The sequence below is a fragment of the Schistocerca gregaria genome, chromosome 2, assembly GCF_023897955.1.
Source record: "Schistocerca gregaria isolate iqSchGreg1 chromosome 2, iqSchGreg1.2, whole genome shotgun sequence".
Lineage (NCBI taxonomy): Eukaryota > Metazoa > Arthropoda > Insecta > Orthoptera > Acrididae > Schistocerca > Schistocerca gregaria.
Window position 1 is genome coordinate 538,487,997 of NC_064921.1, and position 21,650 is coordinate 538,509,646.

Here is a 21,650-nt window from a genome sequence, read left to right on the forward strand (position 1 = left end):
TCCGGTGGCCTTTCCTCTTTTGAGCGATTTTAATTTTTTCTCTATCCCTCTGTCGTCTATTTCGATATCTACCATTTTGTCATCTGTGCGACAATCTAGAGAAGGATTAGTCTGTCATCCTCTGTTTCAGTACCATTTTGGTCACATAGTGTCTGGACATTTTGTTTGACATAAGACATAAGACCAAAATTTCTTAGGATTTTCTGCCAAGTCTGTACACAGAACTTTACTTTCGAATTCATTGAACGCCTCTCGCATAGCCCTCCTCACACTACATTTCGCTTCGCGTAATTTTTGTTTGTCTGCAAGGCTTTGGCTATGTTTATGTTTGCTGTCAAGTCCCCTTTGCTTCCGCAGCAGTTTTCTAACTCGGTTGTTGTACAACGGTGGCTCTTTTCCATCTCTTACGATCTTGCTTGGCATATTGTACGATGGTTTTGAACTTTGTCCACTGATCCTCAACACTATCTGTACTTGAGACCTAACTTTTGTGTTGAGCCGTCAGGTACTCTGTAATCTGCTTTTTGTCACTTTTGCTAAACAGAAAAATCTTCCTACCTTTTTTAATATTTCTTTTTACGGCTGAAATCGTCGATGCAGTAACCGATTTATGATCGCTGATTCCCTGTTCTGGATTAACTGTTTCAAATAGTTCGGGGCTGTTTGTCACCAGAAGGTCTAATATGTCATCGCCATGAGTCGCTTCTCTGTTTAACTGCTCAAGGTAGTTTTCAGATAAAGCACTTAAAAAAATTTCACTGGATTCTTTGTCCCTGCCACCCGTTATGAACGTTTGGGTCTCCCAGTCTATATCCGGCAAATTAAAATCTCCACCCAGAACATGGTGGGGAAATCTACTCGAAATATTTTCCAAATTATGCTTCAGGTGTTCAGCCACAACAGCTGCTGAGCCAGGGGGCCTATAGAGACATCCAATTACCATGTGTGAGCCTGCTTTAACAGTGACCTTCACCCAAATTATTTCACATTTCGGATCTCCGTCAATGTCCTTCGATACTATTGCACTCTTATCGCTATAAACACGCCTCCCCCTTCACTGTCCAGCCTGTCTCTGCGGTATACATTCCAATCTGAGTTTAGGATTTCATTACTGTTTACGTCTGGTTTCAGCCAACTTTCTGCTCTCACTAATAAACGGTCTCATTAATAAACGTCACAACGCCCATAAATGAGAGCACTTCTGGGACCTTTCTATAGACGCTCCTGCAGTTTACTATTAGCATATTAATATTGTTATGCCCTGTTGCATTTTGCAGCTGAGAGCAGCGGCGTCTGCGTAGAGTTGTCAGTGCTAAGAGACAACAGCACTGCGTGAAGTAACTGCAGAAATCAATATGGAACGTACGACGACCGTATCCGTTACAGCTATGCGCCAAATTTTGGCATTACCGGGCTATAGCAACAGACGACCGACATGAGAGCCTTTGCTAATAGCATGACAGCGCCTGCAGGTCTCTCCTGAGCTCGGGACCATGTCGGTTGGACCTAGACGACAGTAAAACTGGAGCCTGGTCAAATGAGTGCCGATTTCACTTGGTAAGAACTGATGGTATGTTTCGAGTGTGGCACAGACTCCACAAAGTCATGGACCAAAGTTGTCAACGAGGCACTGTGTAAGCTGGTTGTGGCTCCATAATGGTGTGGGCCCTGTTTTTAGGGAATAGACTGCGTCCCCTGGTCCATACGAAGCGACCATTGACTGGAAATGACTATATTTGTCTGCCTCGAAACCATTTTCAGCCATTTCTAGACTTCATGTTCCCAAACAACAATGTAATGTTCATGGATGACAATGCGGCATGTCAGCAGGCCACACGTTTGTGACTGGTTTGAAGAACATTCTGGACAGTTCGAGCAGATGATTTTGCCACTCAGGTCGTCCGTCATGAATCCCATTAAATATATACAGGACATAATCGAGACATCACTTCGTGCACAGAATCCTGCCACAGTAACACCTCTGCAATTATGGACAACTATAGATACAAGCTCAACATTTCTGCAGGAGTCTTTGATCTGTTAACTCCATGCCATGTCGAGTTTCTGCACTATGCCATGCAAAAGGAAGTGCGACAGGATATTAGGAGGTATCCCATGACCTTTGTCACTTCAGTGTATGTATATGATGTGGGTATATTTAGCAAATTTGGTTGTAGACAATATTTTTTAAAAAATCCAGTTACGTGAATGGCCAGTATGTAGTCGTATTTCCCGTAGAAAATGTTTTTTACCTGTAATACTGTTGACACATTTCACATTAAAATGTTCAAATGTGTGTGAAATCTTATGGGACTTAACTGCAATGGTCACCAGTCCCTAAGCTTACACACTACTTAACCTAAATTATCTACGGTTCAAAAATGGTTCAAATGGCTCTTAGCACTATGGGACTTAACATCTGTGGTCATCAGTCCCCTAGAACTTACAACTACTTGAACCTAACTAACCTAAGGACATCGCACAGATCCATGCCCAAGGCAGGATTCGAACCTGCAACCGTAGCGGTCGCGCAGTTCCAGACTGTAGCGCCTATAACTGCTCGGCCACTACGGTCGGCTTATCCTAAGGACAAACACACACACCCGTGCCCGAGGGAGGACTCGAACCTTCGCCGGGACCAGCCGCACAGTCCATGACTGCAGCGCCTTAGACCGCTCGGCTAAACATTTCACATCATGACAAGTTGGTGCGTATGTGATCCACAAAACAGACAAAACGGTAAACTGCACTTACTCCAAGATAGACGACTGGAGATCGACGTCGACGTGAGAAATGGATACAGGCTCGGGGATGATGGACCTGAGCTCTTCGAGCAGCTGGATGATGGCGTCATCGATAGCGTTGCGCTGGTGTCCTAGCACGAGGTTGCGGAAGCGACGCACCGCCTCGGCCCTGGGCAGGCGGGCCAGAGAGCGCAGGATGGCGTTGCTGACGGTCAGCGAGGGCCGCCGCGGGGGTGCGCTGGCGGCGCTAATGCTGCACGCCGCCGCCAGCGCCACCAGCACGCACGTCACCGCCCAGAACTTCATGTTTCACCTGCAGCATGTAATGGTTCTTTATTTACGTGACCATTATGGCACTCCAACCACAGTTCTCGATACCAGTAATATCGTACTACTTTTCTGCGAAGTAACAGACATATTTTTGTGACAATATTCACATTTGGTTTCATTAATGTATAGGTACTCCGATGTATCGAAATATTACATTGGTTTTATTAATGTATAGGTACTCCGATTTATCGATATATTACAGTGATATGGTTCTAGTACGTATTCATTTCTGTGAGACTGTCATAATCTTTGACTTACTTGTAACCGTTTTGGTGCGAATGCGCACAGAGCAGTCTTTGTTTCAATTTCCAGTAGTTGGGTTGTTATTTCGCTTTGTGAAAGAACAGTCAAGTCTTGTGTTTGGTTAAAGTGGAAATTAAATATATGAAGATTGATACAAAACTGTTTTCTTGATGATGTGACATTTAAGAAGAAGTATGTGTGAATTTACAAGAAGTTTAATAAAAATGTGGATCGTGAACACCAAGTCAAAAATTATTTCTACCATACCATTGTTCTGATCTGGGATTGATCATTAAGAATTTCCTGAAAAACGCATTTGTTAGGTCTTCAAATATTGCTTAAATACTGATCTGGACCTTCTAGCAGTCAACGTGGAATCACCCTAGAATCAACAAGATGAGCCATAGCAACTTCGACGAAATCTACGTGGGAATCCATTCAAGATAAGTGCCAAAATTAATGACTTTTTTTACTGTGACTTCATTATTTCAATTCTGACGATACCATCCAAAGTCAATAATTTTGTTGTTGCCCGATAAAGCGAACATATGCTGCATGATCAACATTATTAATCTGATTTCTAACCTACTTTGCAAGTGGTGTTATTGTTAGAAGCAGAACACACGCTTCGTTTCCGTATCTAGCTCCTCCTCCTTTTCACTGCACTATCATGACTGACGTTCAAAGAGTTCGTGGACTGATAAAAAATATGAGACGTAAGCGAGAATTATTTGTTTCAATCACAGGCACTTTTTTTTTATACATATAGCAGTATGCCAAACAGGCGCGCATTTGTTGGCCATATGGACGGCTTGCCTTTCACTGAAATGTTACTTTAGCTCGCGTCGCATAAGACAGGGCTTCCGTGCATAGAGGCGGAGCAGTGGAGAGATGAGAACTGCTCATGCACGGTAGCAGAGAGCGGGCAAACGAAGTCCACTTTGCCGAATTGCGTAGCTGCCTACGGTATATCGTATTATACGTTGAAATCAATGAGGGGAATAGCAAATATGAAAACCAATTCGGTCAGGCGTCATGAGAGAAACGACGTTGCGTCCCTGTTCCACAGATTTACTCTGCGTGACGTTGGGAGGCGAGAATAGCTGACACAGCTTTGTGAAGATGTGAAGTACAGTTTTTCTTTAAATGATAATTGACTAACGACAAGATCACTGAAACTGTTTGTAATAATTATCATTTATTGCGATCTGAAGTGTGTTATAAGTAAAAATTTAATACACAATAAAATTTACTTCAAGCACAAACCGAAATATTTACATTTGCTTGACCACTGCTTTTACTCAATAGAATTTTTAAAAATGTTTATAAGGTGTGTGTGTCGATGCGCTTGACTGTAGTTAAGTGTAATCACTGAGCATAAAAAACAATTAGTGGTGGGAAAGACTAATGAAAAGACTATTTTTCGCTGTTGCCATGCATTATGAGAGTAAACTAACTCGTTCGACATTACAGTGAGAGACTCCCTTTATAATCCATTGAACAAGCAAGCAATTAACCATCATCTGCAAATAACTCCAGGGAACGATGATCGATAAAATCGAAAACCACCAATATCTCGACCAGTAACAGTTACTGTCAGTTTAGGTCATTATCCAGTTCGTGCCTTGAAAATGACAGGGGTTTACATGTGGAAATATCGGACTTTTGACGAATTTCTCCAGCTGCATTCTCCCATGTTATTAGAGCATACAACATGATGGGAGAAGCTTAACTTCTCCTTGGGAAATATGTTGAACTTTTTAGTTTGCATAATTCAAAGAATACAAAGTCCTAATCAAAAAGGCTGGGAAGTCCGCATTATTATGTATGCAACTGATATCTTGACAAACCCATTTTTTAAACCATGTGTCTTTAAAAGTAAGAAATATTACTTTGTTCCAAAGGCTACATCGTAATACCACTGCCACTTCTACTTGAGTCTGTTTACGAACAATTTGGTTATAAATTTACGATGATAGGTTCAAGGCTTATATCCATCATCACCTCCCAGTCAAATGATTCTTTTCAGCATGCCGCACACACTGTGCCTATGCTACAGGTGGGATGTTGTCTATTGCCTCATGCACAAGTGATTCAGTGGACGTTATCTTGAACTTTTATTCTACCAAGTAGTCTTATCCTTTGCCAAAATTAATTCCATAGGGCTGCACTGACAGTAACACACGCGAAAACGCAAAACTGAGTGACTCCATTCATGTGCAAGGAAGTCAAGTTTGTACGTTTTGTCATGTGACTTGTATAAGTTAACAGGAGATCAACAGGAATCTTATTTATACTGTGCTTAATGTATTTATTTTTTAAGCCAGGGAAAACTTGCCGCTTTTCTGGTGTTTATACTTGGTGTTTTCTCTGTGATAGTTGAATTATAACTGGCGATGACCGACTTCGAAGCAAGGTATGACAAGATTTGTGAATCACGTCACGAAACTAACAGCGTTCATTTCTGAATGGTATTCACTGCTGTTTTTCTTACATGTGAATACAAGATTACTTGTACTCTCAGAAACAAAACCAGAAGAAGAGTCAGCATGCAGAATAGTTATCTGAGAACCTATTCCTATGGAAACTTTAAAACCGCCAGTACCATCACTCATTTTCCGGCAGATCTTCTTGGAATGATTCTAATTGGCCCATGTTTCATCAAAATAATACACTGTTGAAATACCTCCACCCCTTGTATTGTGAATCTTTATATCTGATGTAGTTTGTGCTGCACCTATGTCATTTCTTTGAACTAAAAACTCTCTTCCTAACATGCATATCAGGAACCAACGTCTTTTAAAATTCTTTACATTGACAAAGCGCTTACCATTGAAGCTAATCTCCTCCTGCATAATTGTGACACGTTTTTGAGATGTTGAGTATTCATCATTCACATGGAGCACTTTAAAACATCGTTGTTAAAACCATCCTTGCGATTTCGATGCTTCCCAGGTGACATGAAACCACCCTTTGTATGGTTCCTGCAGCTCTGACACTTTCGTTAATAATTCTCTTTACAGTTCTCTTGCCGACACAACATGTTACTGGAGTCCGTTCTTGTGTCTTCAAATGTCAACAGTAGGAGACCTGCTTTCAAATTCATGTTTGAAAAAGTTATAACTGCGATAAATAATCCCCCTCGCTTGTGATGCGCTTCACATTTATTGCCGTCAACAGCTTTTTTTTTTTTTAATCGCACTTAAACATTTACAGATACACATTCACACTTAACTCCTTAAAAAAACTGTAAGTTGCATAATTCAGTTGTCGCAAAGAACGGCAACAGTGCAGCATGTAGGAGCGAGATTTTTTGCTGTCTAGCCGCTTGGAAAGAGAATGAATACGCAACCGGCCATTAAAATTGCTACACCACGAAGATGACGTGCTACCGACGTGAAATTTAACCGACAGGAAGAAGATGCTGTGATATGCAAATGATTAGCTTTTCAGAGCATTCATACAAGGTTGGCGCCAGTACTGACAAGAGGAAAGTTTCCAACCGATTTCTCATACACAAACAGCAGTTGACCGGCGTTGCCTGGTGAAACGTTGTTGTGATGCCTCGTGTAAGGAGGAGAAATGCGTACCATAACGTTTCCGACTTTGATAAAGGTCGGATTGCAGCCTATAACGATTGCGGTTTATCGTATCGCGACATTACTGCTTGCGTTGGTCGAGATCCAATGACTGTTAGCAGAATATGGAATCGGCGGGTTCAGGAGGGTAATACGGAACGCCGTGCTGGATCCCAATGGCCTCGTATCACTAGCAGTCGAGATGGCAGGCATCTTACCCGCATTGCTGTAACGGATCGTGTTGCCACGTCTCGATCCCTGAGTCAACAGATGGGGACGTTTGCAAGACAACAACCATCTGCACGAACAGTTCGACGACGTTTGCAGCAGCATGGACTATCAGCTCGGAGACCATGGCTGCGGTTACCCTTGACGCTACATCACAGACAGGAGCGCCTGGGATGGCATACTCAACGACGAACCTGGGTGCACGAATGGCAAAAACCTCATTTTTTCGGTTGAATCCAGGTTCTGTTTACAGCATCATGATGGTCGCATCCGTGTTTTGCGACATCGCGATGAACGCACATTGGAAGCGTATATGCATCACCGCCATACTGGCGTATCACCCGGCGTGATGGTATGGAGTGCCATTGGTTACACGTCTCGGTCACCTCTTGTTCGCATTGACGGCACTTTGAACAGTGGACGTTACACTTCAGATGTGTTACGACCCATGGCTCTATCCTTCATTCGATCCCTGCGAAACCCTACATTTCAGCAGGATAATGCACGACCGCATGTTGCAGGTCCTGTGCAGGCCTCTCTGGATACAGAAAATGTTCGAATGCTGTCCTGGCCAGCACATTCTCCAGATCTCTCATCAATTGAAAACGTCTGGTCAATGGTGACCGAGCAACTGGCTCTTTGCAATACGCCAGTCACTACTCTTGATGAATTGTGGTATCATGTTGAAGTTGCATGAGCAGCTGTACCAGTACACGCCATCCAAGATCTGTTTGACTTAATGCCCAGGCGTATGAAGACCGTTATTAAGGCCAAAGGTGGTTGTTCTGGGTACTGATTTCTTAGTATCTATGCACCCAGATTGCGTGAAAATGTAATCACATGTCAGTTCTAGTATAATATATTTGTCCAATGAATACCCGTTTATCATCTGCATTTCTTCCTGGTGTAGCAATTATAATGGCCAGTAGTGTATTATTGGCTGCCAGTGGCCATTGGAGTGGGATGCGCATAACGGTTGAAAATTGGACCACCTTCCAACTTGACGCGAACTTTGTGTGCCTTTACTGAACATGTTACAGGAACATCAGACACTAGCTGTCTGAACAGTCATGAGGAACAGAAAGGGCCTACCAACAAGCTTCCAAAGAAGAAAGCTTCTTTTTTTTGGAATAGAAAAATAAACGTGACGTACATCGCGTCACCACAAAACGTCAGGCAACCACCAAAGAACTGTGACTTCAAAAGGAGGTTTTACAGGAACAATAAAGGCAGACAGTCTCGTGGAGAATAGCGTGAACACGTCTGGTGCAGACTGCGTCAATCAGCGTTGCAGCTGCTACCCATCCCTTAGCAAAACAATAAAGTGGTAGAAAGAAGTTTTCTTTCACATTTTCCTAGTTCTACTGTGAATGGTTTTGTTTTGTACAAAAATGTCACCAAGTAGAAGATACCTCTAGTGGAATATATAAAAAAAGATGGAATGCACTTGGTAGCTGCAAGAGGAGACAGTCGATCATTTAATCACTGGGATCAACACCAACCACAGGCCAGGCAGATCCTGGATGCCATTTTCCAGAAAAGCCAACTCAAGAAACGCCGCATCCTACTGTATGAAGTTTGCTCTGACCGTTGGAAGGAAAGAGGCTGTTAAACAGTTAAGGAAAGAAAGCATAATTATCAAGCCACAAAGACTGCAATGCTGGACTCTTGTCTTTTCAATACTACTATTTGGAAGTAAATTATGTTTCTTTTATATGTCACAATTTTTTGTCATAAAATATTAAATAAATACACTCCTGGAAATTGAAATAAGAACACCGTGAATTCATTGTCCCAGGAAGGGGTAACTTTATTGACACATTCCTGGGGTCAGATACATCACATGATCACACTGACAGAACCACAGGCACATAGACACAGGCAACAGAGCATGCACAATGTCGGCACTAGTACAGTGTATATCCACCTTTCGCAGCAATGCAGGCTGCTATTCTCCCATGGAGACGATCGTAGAGATGCTGGATGTAGTCCTGTGGAACGGCTTGCCATGCCATTTCCACCTGACGACTCAGTTGGACCAGCGTTCGTGCTCCACGTGCAGACCGCGTGAGATGACGCTTCATCCAGTCCCAAACATGCTCAATGGGGGACAGATCCGGAAATCTTGCTGGCCAGGGTAGTTGACTTACACCTTCTAGAGCACGTTGGGTGGCACGGGATACATGCGGACGTGCATTGTCCTGTTGGAACAGCAAGTTCCCTTGCCGGTCTAGGAATGGTAGAACGATGGGTTCGACGACGGTTTGGATGTACCGTGCACTATTCAGTGTCCCCTCGACGATCACTAGAGGTGTACGGCCAGTGTAGGAGATCGCTCCCCACACCATGATGCCGGGTGTTGGCCCTGTGTGCCTCGGTCGTATGCAGTCCTGATTGTGGCGCTCAACTGCACGGCGCCAAACACGCATACGACCATCATTGGCACCAAGGCAGAAGCGACTCTCATCGTTGAAGACGACACGTCTCCATTCGTCCCTCCATTCACGCCTGTCGCGACACCACTGGAGGCGGGCTGCACGATGTTGGGGCGTGAGCGGAAGACGGCCTAACGGTGTGCGGGACCGTAGCCCAGCTTCATGGAGACGGTTGCGAATAGTCCTCGCCGATACCCCAGGAGCAGCAGTGTCCCTAATTTGCTGGGAAGTGGCGGTGCGGTCCCCTACGGCACTGCGTAGGATCCTACGGTCTTGGCGTGCATCCGTGCGTCGCTGCGGTCCGGTCCCAGGTCGACGGGCACGTGCACCTTCCGCCGACCACTGGCGACAACATCGATGTACTGTGGAGACCTCACGCCCCACGTGTTGAGCAATTCGGCGGTACGTCCACCCGGCCTCCCGCATGCCCACTATACGCCCTCGCTCAAAGTCCGTCAACTGCACATACGGTTCACGTCCACGCTGTCGCGGCATGCTACCAGTGTTAAAGACTGCGATGGAGCTCCGTATGCCACGGCAAACTGGCTGACACTGACGGCGGCGGTGCACAAATGCTGCCCAGCTAGCGCCATTCGACGGCCAACACCGCGGTTCCTGGTGTGTCCGCTGTGCCGTGCGTGTGATCATTGCTTGTACAGCCCTCTCGCAGTGTCCGGAGCAAGTATGGTGGGTCTGACACACCGGCGTCAATGTGTTCTTTTTTCCATTTCCAGGAGTGTATGTACTTGTGAAGTTATATTTTTGTTTCAATTTCTACTTGAAATCTATGTTAGCAGATGTAAAACGTATTTCCAGGAGGGTGGGGGTGGGGGGAAGGGAGGGGGATGGAATATATATAAGCAAGTATAACCTAATCTATAAGATACGGTGTTTAAAATGATGCTAGATGTATGCCTTTCAGATGCTTACTATTGTCTAATTACTCTTTAAATTTAGTAGAAAATCGCCAGTTCACCTACACAGTCAACGAGTAGAGACAGCAGTGTTGAATTTGTTAAATAAGCAGCTATTCTCCAAAGACCTTCTAGCATTCTGACAATCCAGGGGTGTTCAATGAGTGATACAACACATTTTCTTCCGAAAGCAGGTTGGTTTATTCAGGATTCCACTACGTCATATTATTCCCACTCTTTCGGCTAGAAAACCCTCAAGAGAATCTCAGTTCACTGCGACTTCACTGGCAGGGCCTGTATGTCCGCATGGTACCAGTCTACTGGCCTACGCCGGAGCCAAGGTCTTCCTGCATCAATAACGTCCCCACATCCACATACTGCTTCCCCGCATCCTCCATTGGGCCAAACAGATGGAAGTCAGAAGGTATGAGATCCACGCTGTAGGGCTGATGAAGAAGAACAGCCAATGAAGCACCATATACGAGGGTCACTCCAAACGAAATGCACACTATTTTTTTAAAATATATCTTTTATTCTACACGTTTGAAAGTTTTACAGTGTGTAGATACATCCTTTAGGAACAATATTTTCATTTCTTCACATAATTTCCATCCCTCTCAACTGCCTTACGCCATCTTGGAACCAGCGCCTGTATACCCGCACGGTAAACTTCTGGACCAACCTGTTGGAGCCACTGTTTGGCAGCGTGCACATGGGAGTCATCTTCAGACCTTGTTCCACGAAGAGAGTCTTTCAGTTTCCCAAAGAGATGATAGTCGAATGGAGCCAGGTCAGGACTGTAAGGCGGGTGTTTCAGTGTTGTCCATCGGAGTTTGTGATCGCTTTCATGGTTTTTTGACTGACATGTGGCTGTGCATTGTCGTGCAACATCAAAACATCCTGCTTTGGCCGATGTGGTCGAACACGGCTCAGTCGAGCTTGAAGTTTCTTCAGTGTCGTCACATATGCATCAGAATTTATGGTGGTTCCACTTGGCATGATGTCCACAAGCAAGAGTCCTTCGGAATCGAAAATCACCGCAGCTATAACTTTTCCAGCAAAAGGCGTGGTTTTGAATTTTTTTTCCTTGGGTGAATTTGCATGATGCCACTCCATTGATTGCCTCTTCGTCTCTGGTGAAAAATGATGGAGCCATGTTTCATCACCTGTCATAATTCTTCCATGAAATTCATCTCCACCATTCTCGTACTGTTCCAAAAGTTCGGTGCATACCCTTTTTCTTGTTTCTTTGTGAGCCACTGTCAGCATCCTGGGAACCCACCTGGCACAAACCTTTTTTAACGCCAACACTTCCAGTATTTTGCAAACACTTCCTTCCACTATCCCAAAGTAGCATGACAATTCGTTCACTGTGATGCGTCTGTCAGCAGTCACCAGTTCGTTAACTCTCTGCACATTGTCTAGAGTGTGTGCAATACGAGGCCTGCCGCTGCGAGGACAATCCTCAATATTGCCGTGCCCGCTTTCATCACGTAACCTACTTGCGCACCGTCTAACCGCACTGCGATCGACAGCAACATCTCCATACACCTTTTTCAACCTCTTGTGGATGTTTCCCACTGTCTCGTTTACGCAGCACGGGAATTCTATGACACCACGTTGCTTCTGACGAACATCAAGTCTAGCAGCCATCTTGAAGACATGCTGTGACGGTGCCACGCACGGGGACAGGTTGAACTAAGTTTGAAAAGAAGCAGGAAGGCTGTATCTGCACTCTGTAAAACTTTCACACATGCAGAATGAAAACTGTACTTTTACAAAAATAGTGTGCATTTCTTTTGGAGTGATCTTCGTACTTCAGGGTTGATAATTGCACCACGAGGACATTAAACCCCTTCAGAATCCTAGAAGACCGTCACCATAACTTTACCGACTGAGGGTGCGGCGTTGAAATTTTTCTTCACACACACCCATGCCCGAGGGAGGACTCGAACCTCCGCTGCGACCAGCCTCACAGTCCATGACTGCAGCGCCCTAGACCACTCGGCTAATCCCGCGCGGCACTACCAACAGAAATGTCCAGTTGAGCAGCAAGGTGTTTGACTCTGATCTGTCTATCAGCTCGAATGAGACAGTCCACATATCCCAACGTTGCAGAAGTTGCTGCTATGTGCTGCTGGCCGGCACTCGGGAAATCGGACAGGTTTGTGCGATCTTGTTGCGATGATGACAGAAGCCTCGCCCAACGACTCACTGTGGTTTTGTTCACTGCCAGGTCTCCGTAGACATGCTGAAAGCGCCTCTGAATATCTGCGGTGTTCTTGTTTTCCGCCAAAGGAAACTCAATGACTGCTGTCCGCTTGGTACGCACATCAGTTACAGACGCCATTTTGGAGGTTACCTATAACACCGCCAACGAGGGGAACTCCATGGAGATACAGGGATTGGGGCGGAAATACTCCACGGTATCCCACAACGAATTCCGCATTTTTTTCGACAGAAATTGGCAGAGAAAAAATGTGTTGCATTGCTTATTTAACGCCTCTCGTATTAGTCACCATTTAAAAAAAAGCATCCTTATCGCTCGGGAGCTCTGTAGATGGTGGAGAACCTATACTAGGTGGTCATGTGACGCTACAGCTCGCGCGCGTGCCTGTGTGTGTGTGTGTGTGTGTGTGTGTGTGTGTGTGTGTGTGTGTGTGGGTGGGTGGGTGGGTGGGTGGGTGGGTGTCGGTTGTATGGAATCAGAGATTCAAGATGGATAGACGTGACAGAAAGGAGCAGTCCTATTTGAATATGCCCCGGGCCACACCATTAAGATGGCCGATTTGTTGGTGTATCAACGAGGACCGTGCAACGTGGCTACAAGCAATGCTGTACCATTCTTAGCCACGTAACACGATAAGGAACACGTGCCGTAAAACGATCCTAACCAATAAGGACTGCAGGCGTGTCTCACGCCTTGTTAACGACAGTCGATTTCGAAACCGACAGGAATTGCTAGTGTGAGTGAATGCAAGTACATCTCAACTAGTTTCCTAGCGAACATACTGCGGGTACCGCGAGAAAGTGCACTGCTCGTAGCAGCACACACAGGCGCTCGCCTTTGCGTTCCAAGCAACACACAAACAGTATAGCTCCTAACGGGAAGCATGTAGTGTAGTCCGACGTGTCGTAGTTTCGCCTCTTATCAAGTGATGCACCAGCGGCCTAATATCGTGTAATTTTGTCTATTTTCTCGTATTAAATTACATTTACTAATTTTGGAAGCCAGCTGTCAGTATTTGCTCCAAGCCTTTAATGACTTTGTAAGTGTACCGATATCGACGCTATACTTGAAGGATCGAATCGACCTTTAGGCTTCTTCGATCCAGCGCAGCAATGTCGCTGACGGGGGCGCCCTATAGTTCTAGAAGGCAGAAGTTGGGTCCTGCAGGTCTCATGGCGCAAAGGAGTGAGTAAGTCGAGCTGCGTGCTTGCACGGCAGCTGCCGAGTGCCTGCATTTACCGCAAAAAAGTGAATTATTTTGTGAAAAGATTAGTGCCGTAATCTGAGTAGAAAGCATTTGTGTGGAAGCAAAGTGATCGTTGCTAAAAATAATAATTTTGAAGCTCAGGATAAATTCTGTATCGGACGATTTGTTGTGTAATGAAAATGCGATCACACAGTAATGAATGAGCAATGGAAAACTCACATAAGCTCGTGATAGATGGTTAACTGCAGTTGTAATGTTAGTGCACTCAGAACAAGTAGGGGCGTGATACTTGAATTTAAGGTGGAATAAATTGTGTCGTTCAAAAGTGTTCACATATTACAAGTGTTCACATATTACAGCCTCTTCATTGTTATTAGAATGTTTTGAAAGGGAATTAATTATAAAACAGTATGGGAGATTATGTACGGCATGCGCTCTAGGCTCATGGTCAGAACTTTATTTATCAGCACATGTACGAGGGTTGTCGAGAAAGTAATGCAGCGCATTTTTTTCTCAGCCGTAAACAATTCTGCGAATGCGTGACGTTACTTATGTATTATTTGGAGTCTCCTGAGTGAGCGCGCCAAGTTTCAGTCACTTCCGACAAATAGCGTAGCTGCAGGACAGTTTCAAAATGGCTTCTGTAGGTGATGTACGTTACAACCAACGTGCCGCCATTGAATTTCTCGCTGCAGAGAAATAAAACTGCGAGGAATATTCACAAACGGTTGTGCAAAGTCTATGGAGCATCTGCTATCGAGAGAGATACAATTAGTCGCTGGGCATGGAGGGTGAGGTCACCAGAAGGCAGTTCGGCGGAGCTCCACGATTTGCAATGGTCGGGGAGACCATCCACGGCTGTCACACCTTTTTGGATGAACGGTGCATAAATGACCTCGTTGATAACGTTGGAAGTTGTCAGGAGGTTCTTTGCGGATGACACTGTTAAATGCGTACAAAGTGGTCTAAACAGTAGAAAACTGTAGCAAAATGCAGGAAGACCTGCAGAGGATCGAAGCTTAGTGCAGGGATTGAAAAACAAATACAGCGTGTGGTACATAAACAGGCAATAGTGATTGCACAGTTGCAGGACAATCAGTGAAACAGAGGTGACATCCATTTAATATCTGGGAGTATACATAATGAGCCATTTAGAGTAATGCAGAAAGTCTACATGAAACTAATCGCAGTTAAGGCAGGGGCCAAACAGATTGTTTGGAAGAATCCTCAGGACGTGAAGTAACGATGGTGTCAGTGCGTTTAATCACGAGTTCATTTAATAAGCGCGAAATCGTCACAGAGACAGTGGCAGACGCTGTGAATCTCGGTGTGACTTGCTGTTACAATTCCGAGAGCACGCCTACCTAGAAAAGTCAACCAATACGTTGCTTCCACCTACATATATCTCGCGAAAAGACGATGAAGGTAAAATCAGAGAGATTCGAGCTAACATGGAGGCTTACCAACAATCGTTCTTCCTGTAGACCATTCTCTGCGGGAACAGGTAACGGGGGAAAGTGACAGTGGTACGGAAAGTAGCTTCCCCCAAACTGTGAGGTGGTTTGAAGAGTATACATATAAATGTAAAGAAACAATCTGTTACTCTATGTGACCTGTGCACTGCATAACGTATTATTTTTCGGTGATTAAATTGAGTATTATGAAAAACTTCTCTAATCTCGATGTAGTAATATCAAGGGCATATTTTTGTACGTCCTTTTTACGAAACAAGAACGAGATACTTTCGAGTCCTTCAGACTCGTCTATCTTTCATCTGTCTTCTTAAAAGTAAGAGAAACTTCAAAACCATCGTACAATATGCATTAGATGAGTATGTGCTCAAATGGTTCAAATGGCTCTGAGCACTATGGGACTTAACATCCATGGTCATCATTCCCCTAGAACTTAGAACTACCTAAACCTAACTAACCTAAGGACATCACACACATCCATGCCCAAGGCAGGATTCGAACCTGCGACCGTAGCAGTCGCACGGTTCCGGACTGCGCGCCTAGAACAGCGAGACCACCGCGGCCGGCGAGTATGTGCCTAGCAAGATCGTAAGGGATGGAAAAGAGACACCGTGGTACAACAACCAAGTTAGAAAACTGCTGCGAAAGCAAAGGGAACTTCACAGCAAATATAAATATAGCCAAAGCCTTGCAGACAAACAAAAATTACGCGAAGCGAAATGGAATGTGGGGAGGGCTATGCGAGAGGTGTTCAATGAATTCGAAAGTAAAATTCTATGTACAGACTTGGCTGAGAATCCTAAGAAATTTTGGTTTTATGTCAAAGCGGTAGGGGGATCAAAACAAAATGTCCAGACACTCTGTGACCAAAATGGTACTGAAACAGAGGATGACAGACTAAAGGACGAAATACTAAATGTCTTTTTCCAAAGCTGTTTCACAGAGGAACACCGCACTGTAGTTCCTTCTCTAGATTGTCGCACAGATGACAAAATGGTAGATATCTAAATAGACGACAGAGGAACAGAGAAACAATTAAAATCACTCAAAATAGGAAAGGCCACCGGACCTGTTGGGATACCAGTTCCATTTTACACAGAGTACGCGAAGGGACTTGCTCCCCTTCTTGCGGCGGTGTACCGTAGGTGTCTAGAAGAGCGTGGCGTTCCAAAGGATTGGAAAAGGGCACAAGTCATCCCCTTTTTCAAGAAGGGGCGTCGAACAGATGTGCAGAACTAAAGAGCTATATCTCTAACGTCGATCAGTTGTAGAATTTTAGAAATCGTATAATGTTCGAGTATAATGACTTTTCTGGAGACTAGATATCCACTCTATAGGAATCAGCATAAGTTTCGAAAAAAACGATCGTGTGAAAGTCAGCTCACGCTATTCGTCCACGAGACTCAGAGGGCCATAGACACGGGTTCCCAGGTAGATGCCGTGTTTCTTGACTTCCGCATGGCGTTCGATACAGTTCCCCACAGTCGTTTAATGAACAAAGTAAGAGCATATGGACTATCAGACCAATTGTGTGATTGGATTGAAGAGTTCCTAGATAACAGGACGCAGCATGTCATTCTCATGTTGTCTCATGTCGTTGCTATTCACAATATACATAAATGACCTTGTGGATAATATCGGAAGTTGACTGAGGCTTTTTGCGGATGATGCTATGGTGTATCGAGAGGTTGTAACAATGGAAAATTGTACTGAAATACAGGAGGATCTGCAGCGAATTAACGCATGGTGCAGGGAATCTCAATGTAGACAAGTGTAATGTGCTGCGAATACATAGAAAGAAAGATCCCTTATCATTTAGCTACAATATAGCAGGTCAGCAACTGGAAGCAGTTAATACCATAAATTATCTGGGAGTACGCATTAGGAGTGATTTAAAATGAGCCGGCCGCGGTGGTCTCGCGGTTCTAGGCGCGCAGTCCGGAACCGTGCGACTGCTACGGTCGCAGGTTCGAATCCTGCCTCGGGCATGGGTGTGCGTGATGTCCTTAGGTTAGTTAGGTTTAAGTAGTTCTAAGTTCTAGGGGACTAATGACCACAGCAGTTGAGTCCCATAGTGCTCAGAGCCATTTGAACCATTTAAAATGGAATGATCATACAAAGTTGATCGTCGGTAAAGCAGATGCCAGACTGAGCTTCATTGGAAGAATCCTAAGGAAATGCAATCCGAAAACAAAGGAACTAGGTTACAGTACACTTGTTCGCCCACTGCTTGAATACTGCTCAGCAATGTGGGATCCGTACCATATAGGGTTGGTAGAAGAAATAGAGAAGATCCAACGGAGAGCAGCGCGCTTCGTTACAGGATCATTTAATATGAATAAAATATCAATGTTAAATATTTATTTCGAGAAGAAGACAATTAGAAAATGTGTTATTTGTTGATTGGTTAGTCATGAAAAGCACGGACTAACACGGGAGAATAATATTTTTCTATTGGCCTTAAAGAAAACTGACCAATCACAACGGAGTATTCTTAGCGCGTATTTTCTCTTGGAGATAGAGAATGCTTACAACAGTCTAAGTAGTTGGAGCCCAGCCTTTCAATGGCACTGTCGTGTGTAGTGTGAGCTCCGAACGAAATTATAGTTTGCTGCTTTTATTTGTCTTACGTGCCTCAAAAGTGCTTTAAAGTGATGTCATATTTATTCCGGTGTTTTTTTTTGTTTTTTTTTTTGAAAGTACGGATTTTTAAGTAAATTTGTATATGAGAAAATACAGTAATTCTGCGTGGCATATAGAGGTGGTGCTTTAGACACTGATAAACTTGATAGTATGGCGAACATTTTCATTTAAGAAAAATCCGTGCTTAGTAGCTGTTCAGATTTCGGGAAATACGTTACCATGAACCTGTTAACGTGAATGAAAGGGTTTGTGCATGACTGCGTTAGGATTACCACGGGCTTGGCAGTGAACGTGTAATTCTCGACTTCAGAATATACCAAAGTTTTGCCAGTATTTTCACCTTTCATTCAAAATTAAGACCTTTTGCCGATTCTTAGAATAGTTACGTTGTATACAGCCTGGTGCTCGTTGCAGCACACTAGGTTTATGCTCGGCGTTCCTACCGGCAATCTGCTGCAACGAGTTCACAGGTAGGTGCTGGTTTAATCCCGGAAATGAACCGCTCCGCTGAAAATCGAGCTAGCTCCAGTTCGCGATCTCATCTGAATGAAATGATAATACATCAAGACCCTACGCTGCCGACAGGCGTTGATATACATCAACGGGGACAGTTGAAAAGGTGTGCCCCGACCGGGACTCTAACCCGGGATCTCCTGCTTACATGGCAGACGCTCTATCCATCTGAGGATAGTACGACTGCAGGCAATTATCCCTTGCCCGCTCCCCGTGAGACCCACATTCCCAACTTTATGTCCACACACTACATCCGTAGTGCCCCTGCCCATTACGCTAATTACTCGCGACAGACAATCTTACCGAGTCCCATAACAGTTCGGACAATACGTGTGCATCCAGCCTTAACTATATGAAGATGGTATCTGTTCTTTCGAACATGTCCGAAAGAACAGATACCATCTTCATATTATTCTGAATGAGTCAATATCACAGTATAGGACCAACGTGATAGCTAATATTTTTGATGGACTTATTCATTTAACGGTGGAACATTGTACTGTAGGAGAACAGTTAATTAATATGTACGTCAAGTGGTGCTTTGCTAGTCCATGACAGTTGTAAATTACACAGAAATCCTGTGGCAAAGAAATGTGTCAAAGTTATTCATTTATGTAATCGTGTTATTCGTTTTAGTAATAAAGAGAACTAATATTTCATATGTTCTAGTTTGATGTGCCGCCCTCACCGAGCAGTCAAAGATCCCACAGTTGCGGTCGGGAGAAAGTTGCTTCGCCTGCTCACAACAGAAGGTACTATCAAAATAAATTCTCTGCAACTGAAAATGATTTAATCCATGTTTTGCAAAAATTAGTGGAGTTTGGTTTGCAATATAGAGTTATTATTGATAAAGTAAAATTCTTGTTGAGGACATAACATTCTCAGCGACTTTCAAAACATGCCCAGTTTACAAGCTGTTCTTACGAAGATGGTTGGCCCACAGCGTGAGAGCCTCTTCGCAACACTCCACATCAGTGTCCCGACAGATAACAGAAACAGTCATGCTGTGAGGCGTGTTCGAAATTACAACATTTTAATTGAGATTAAAGGTGGGGAAAACTGTGGAGTCAATGACACCAATCTGCAATTGATACTTCTAAGAAGTTGATCGCAAATTTCCGTGTCTTACCTGTGGGAACACGGTACCAGTTCTCTAGCTCGCAGCCAACACTTCGAGCGTGCGTGTATCTGTCAATATATATACCCGTATCCAGTTATATCTGACCTCTCCCAGAGCGTGTGTTTGACATTACGCACTGATAAAAATCTCGTGATATAACGTGTGATAATGGGGCTACTTTTTCTCAGGCCATTAACAGCTAGTGGTAAAGATTTATCTTCAAAAAGTGCGTGGAAATGTTTTCAACCTTCATGAGTCACACGTCGAAGATGTGGGCGGTAATTAAAGGAGAAATTCAGTAAGACAAAATGAATTCACAGAATAGAGTCTGTGTTGGAAAAAAAAGAAAAAAGGAACAGGTATATACACTTACGAAAAAGGAAACAGCAACGCCAAAAGGGAATGGTGCGACGTAAACGAAATTTGGTAGTCGTCGTTCTACGTCTATTAAAATTTCGCACCAGTCTCATAACAGTGGATCTAATAACGCCACTATGAGGATGTAAATCAGGTTTTCTTTAAATACACGCTGTAAAGGTCATGAGCGTTAGTTACCTTCGAGACTGGATGTGGTGAATTGGTGTTAATCAGGAATGCCTTTAAGGCGACGAAGATACCAATATCAACATCTACGACACTGCAGAAAGATCTGGGAGGAATGTAACCACTGCACATGACTACCGGCCGTGGTGGTCACGAAAATGTACTGACGCAAGAAGGCCGGATCCCCGACGGCCATGGCACTACCAACAGAGTAAGACCGCCGTGTTCAGCTTGTGACTCTGGAGCATCGTACTGCATCTACAGCAGCAGCAGTTGGCACGACAGTGAAACAGTCAGCTGTGAAAAATCGGTTACTTCAAGGACATCTCCGAGACAGACACATTGTACTGTGCATTCCACTGACCCCAAACCAACTCCAGTTGCGGCTTCAGTGGCGTCAAGCGAGAGCTCATTGAAGGGCAGGGTCGAGGTCTATTGTGTTTTCTGATGAAAACTGGTTCTGCAACAGTGCCACAGATGGTCATGTGTTGATTACAAGGTGGCTAATTGAAAGCCTGCAACCAACCTGTCTGCATGCTAGACAGATTGCACCAACACTTGGCGTGTGACTGCAACTTTGTACGTCTGTCTGGTGATGCGAAATGTTGTGCTGCCATTATCGAACACCACCGCTGTTGTAACCCAGCGTGTTTATATGTTGCCTTGTCTTGCTCCATCACCAGACCTGTCTCCAGTCGAGTACGCGTGGGACATCAGACGACAACTCTAGCGTCATCCACAAACAGCAGTAACCATCCCTGTATTGACCGACCAAGTGCACTAGACATGGAACTCCATCCCACAAACCTGGGATCCGGCACCTGCACAACACAGTGCATGTACGTTTGCATGCATACATTCAACGTTTTGGCGCTTACACCGGTTATTAATGCACCAGCATTTCATATTTTCAGTGGTTTATCTTGCGCTTACATTGACCTGTAATCTTGGAATGTTAATCACTTAAATATGTTACCTAGACACATGTATTCCCGAAATTTCAGCACTAAGCATCAATAAGTTTTTTGTGTTGCGGTTTTTTTCCGTTGGTTTATGTGCGTAAATCAAGGAATTAAACCATAGGTCAGAATGGAGAAGGAGTAATATGTGTAGTCAAGAAGTTTGTATTACATTAAAGTACGAACGAATGAATGGATGAATGAAAAAATGGAGGTATGCAAGAGAATTTGAAAAGCAACATGTGTATACGTGCTCACTCTTGCAGGCCGCGTTAGACTCAATCATCTGCACCTTCTACAGTTTATCATTACATCAACTTGTTTTTCACTCTCTAGGAAAGCATACGCAACTGGCGCCGATCCAGCAGCCACAGGATGTTTCCCTGATGTTGTTACAAACTTTCAGGGATGATGGAGAACGGCAAATGGGGTAAGGGACACTGGTCTGAAAACTACCGAGTCAAAAATCGTGCTGATATCTCTGATACTGG

The 21,650-nt window shown here is 44.2% G+C and overlaps 1 protein-coding gene across 1 annotated transcript in view; it reads right to left on the bottom strand.

The window, feature by feature from the left end:
- LOC126336202 (uncharacterized) overlaps nt 1-19,711 on the bottom strand; it is a 59,001-nt gene extending 39,290 nt beyond the window's left edge. The window contains exons 1-2 of the mRNA XM_049999707.1: nt 19,667-19,711; nt 2,755-3,057 (exon numbers count right to left, since the gene is read on the bottom strand). Of these exons, the coding sequence (XP_049855664.1) occupies nt 2,755-3,050 (296 nt within the window). The 5' untranslated portion in view covers nt 3,051-3,057; nt 19,667-19,711. The remainder of the gene's footprint in view (nt 1-2,754; nt 3,058-19,666) is intronic.
- Between the last annotated feature and the right edge of the window lie 1,939 nt (nt 19,712-21,650).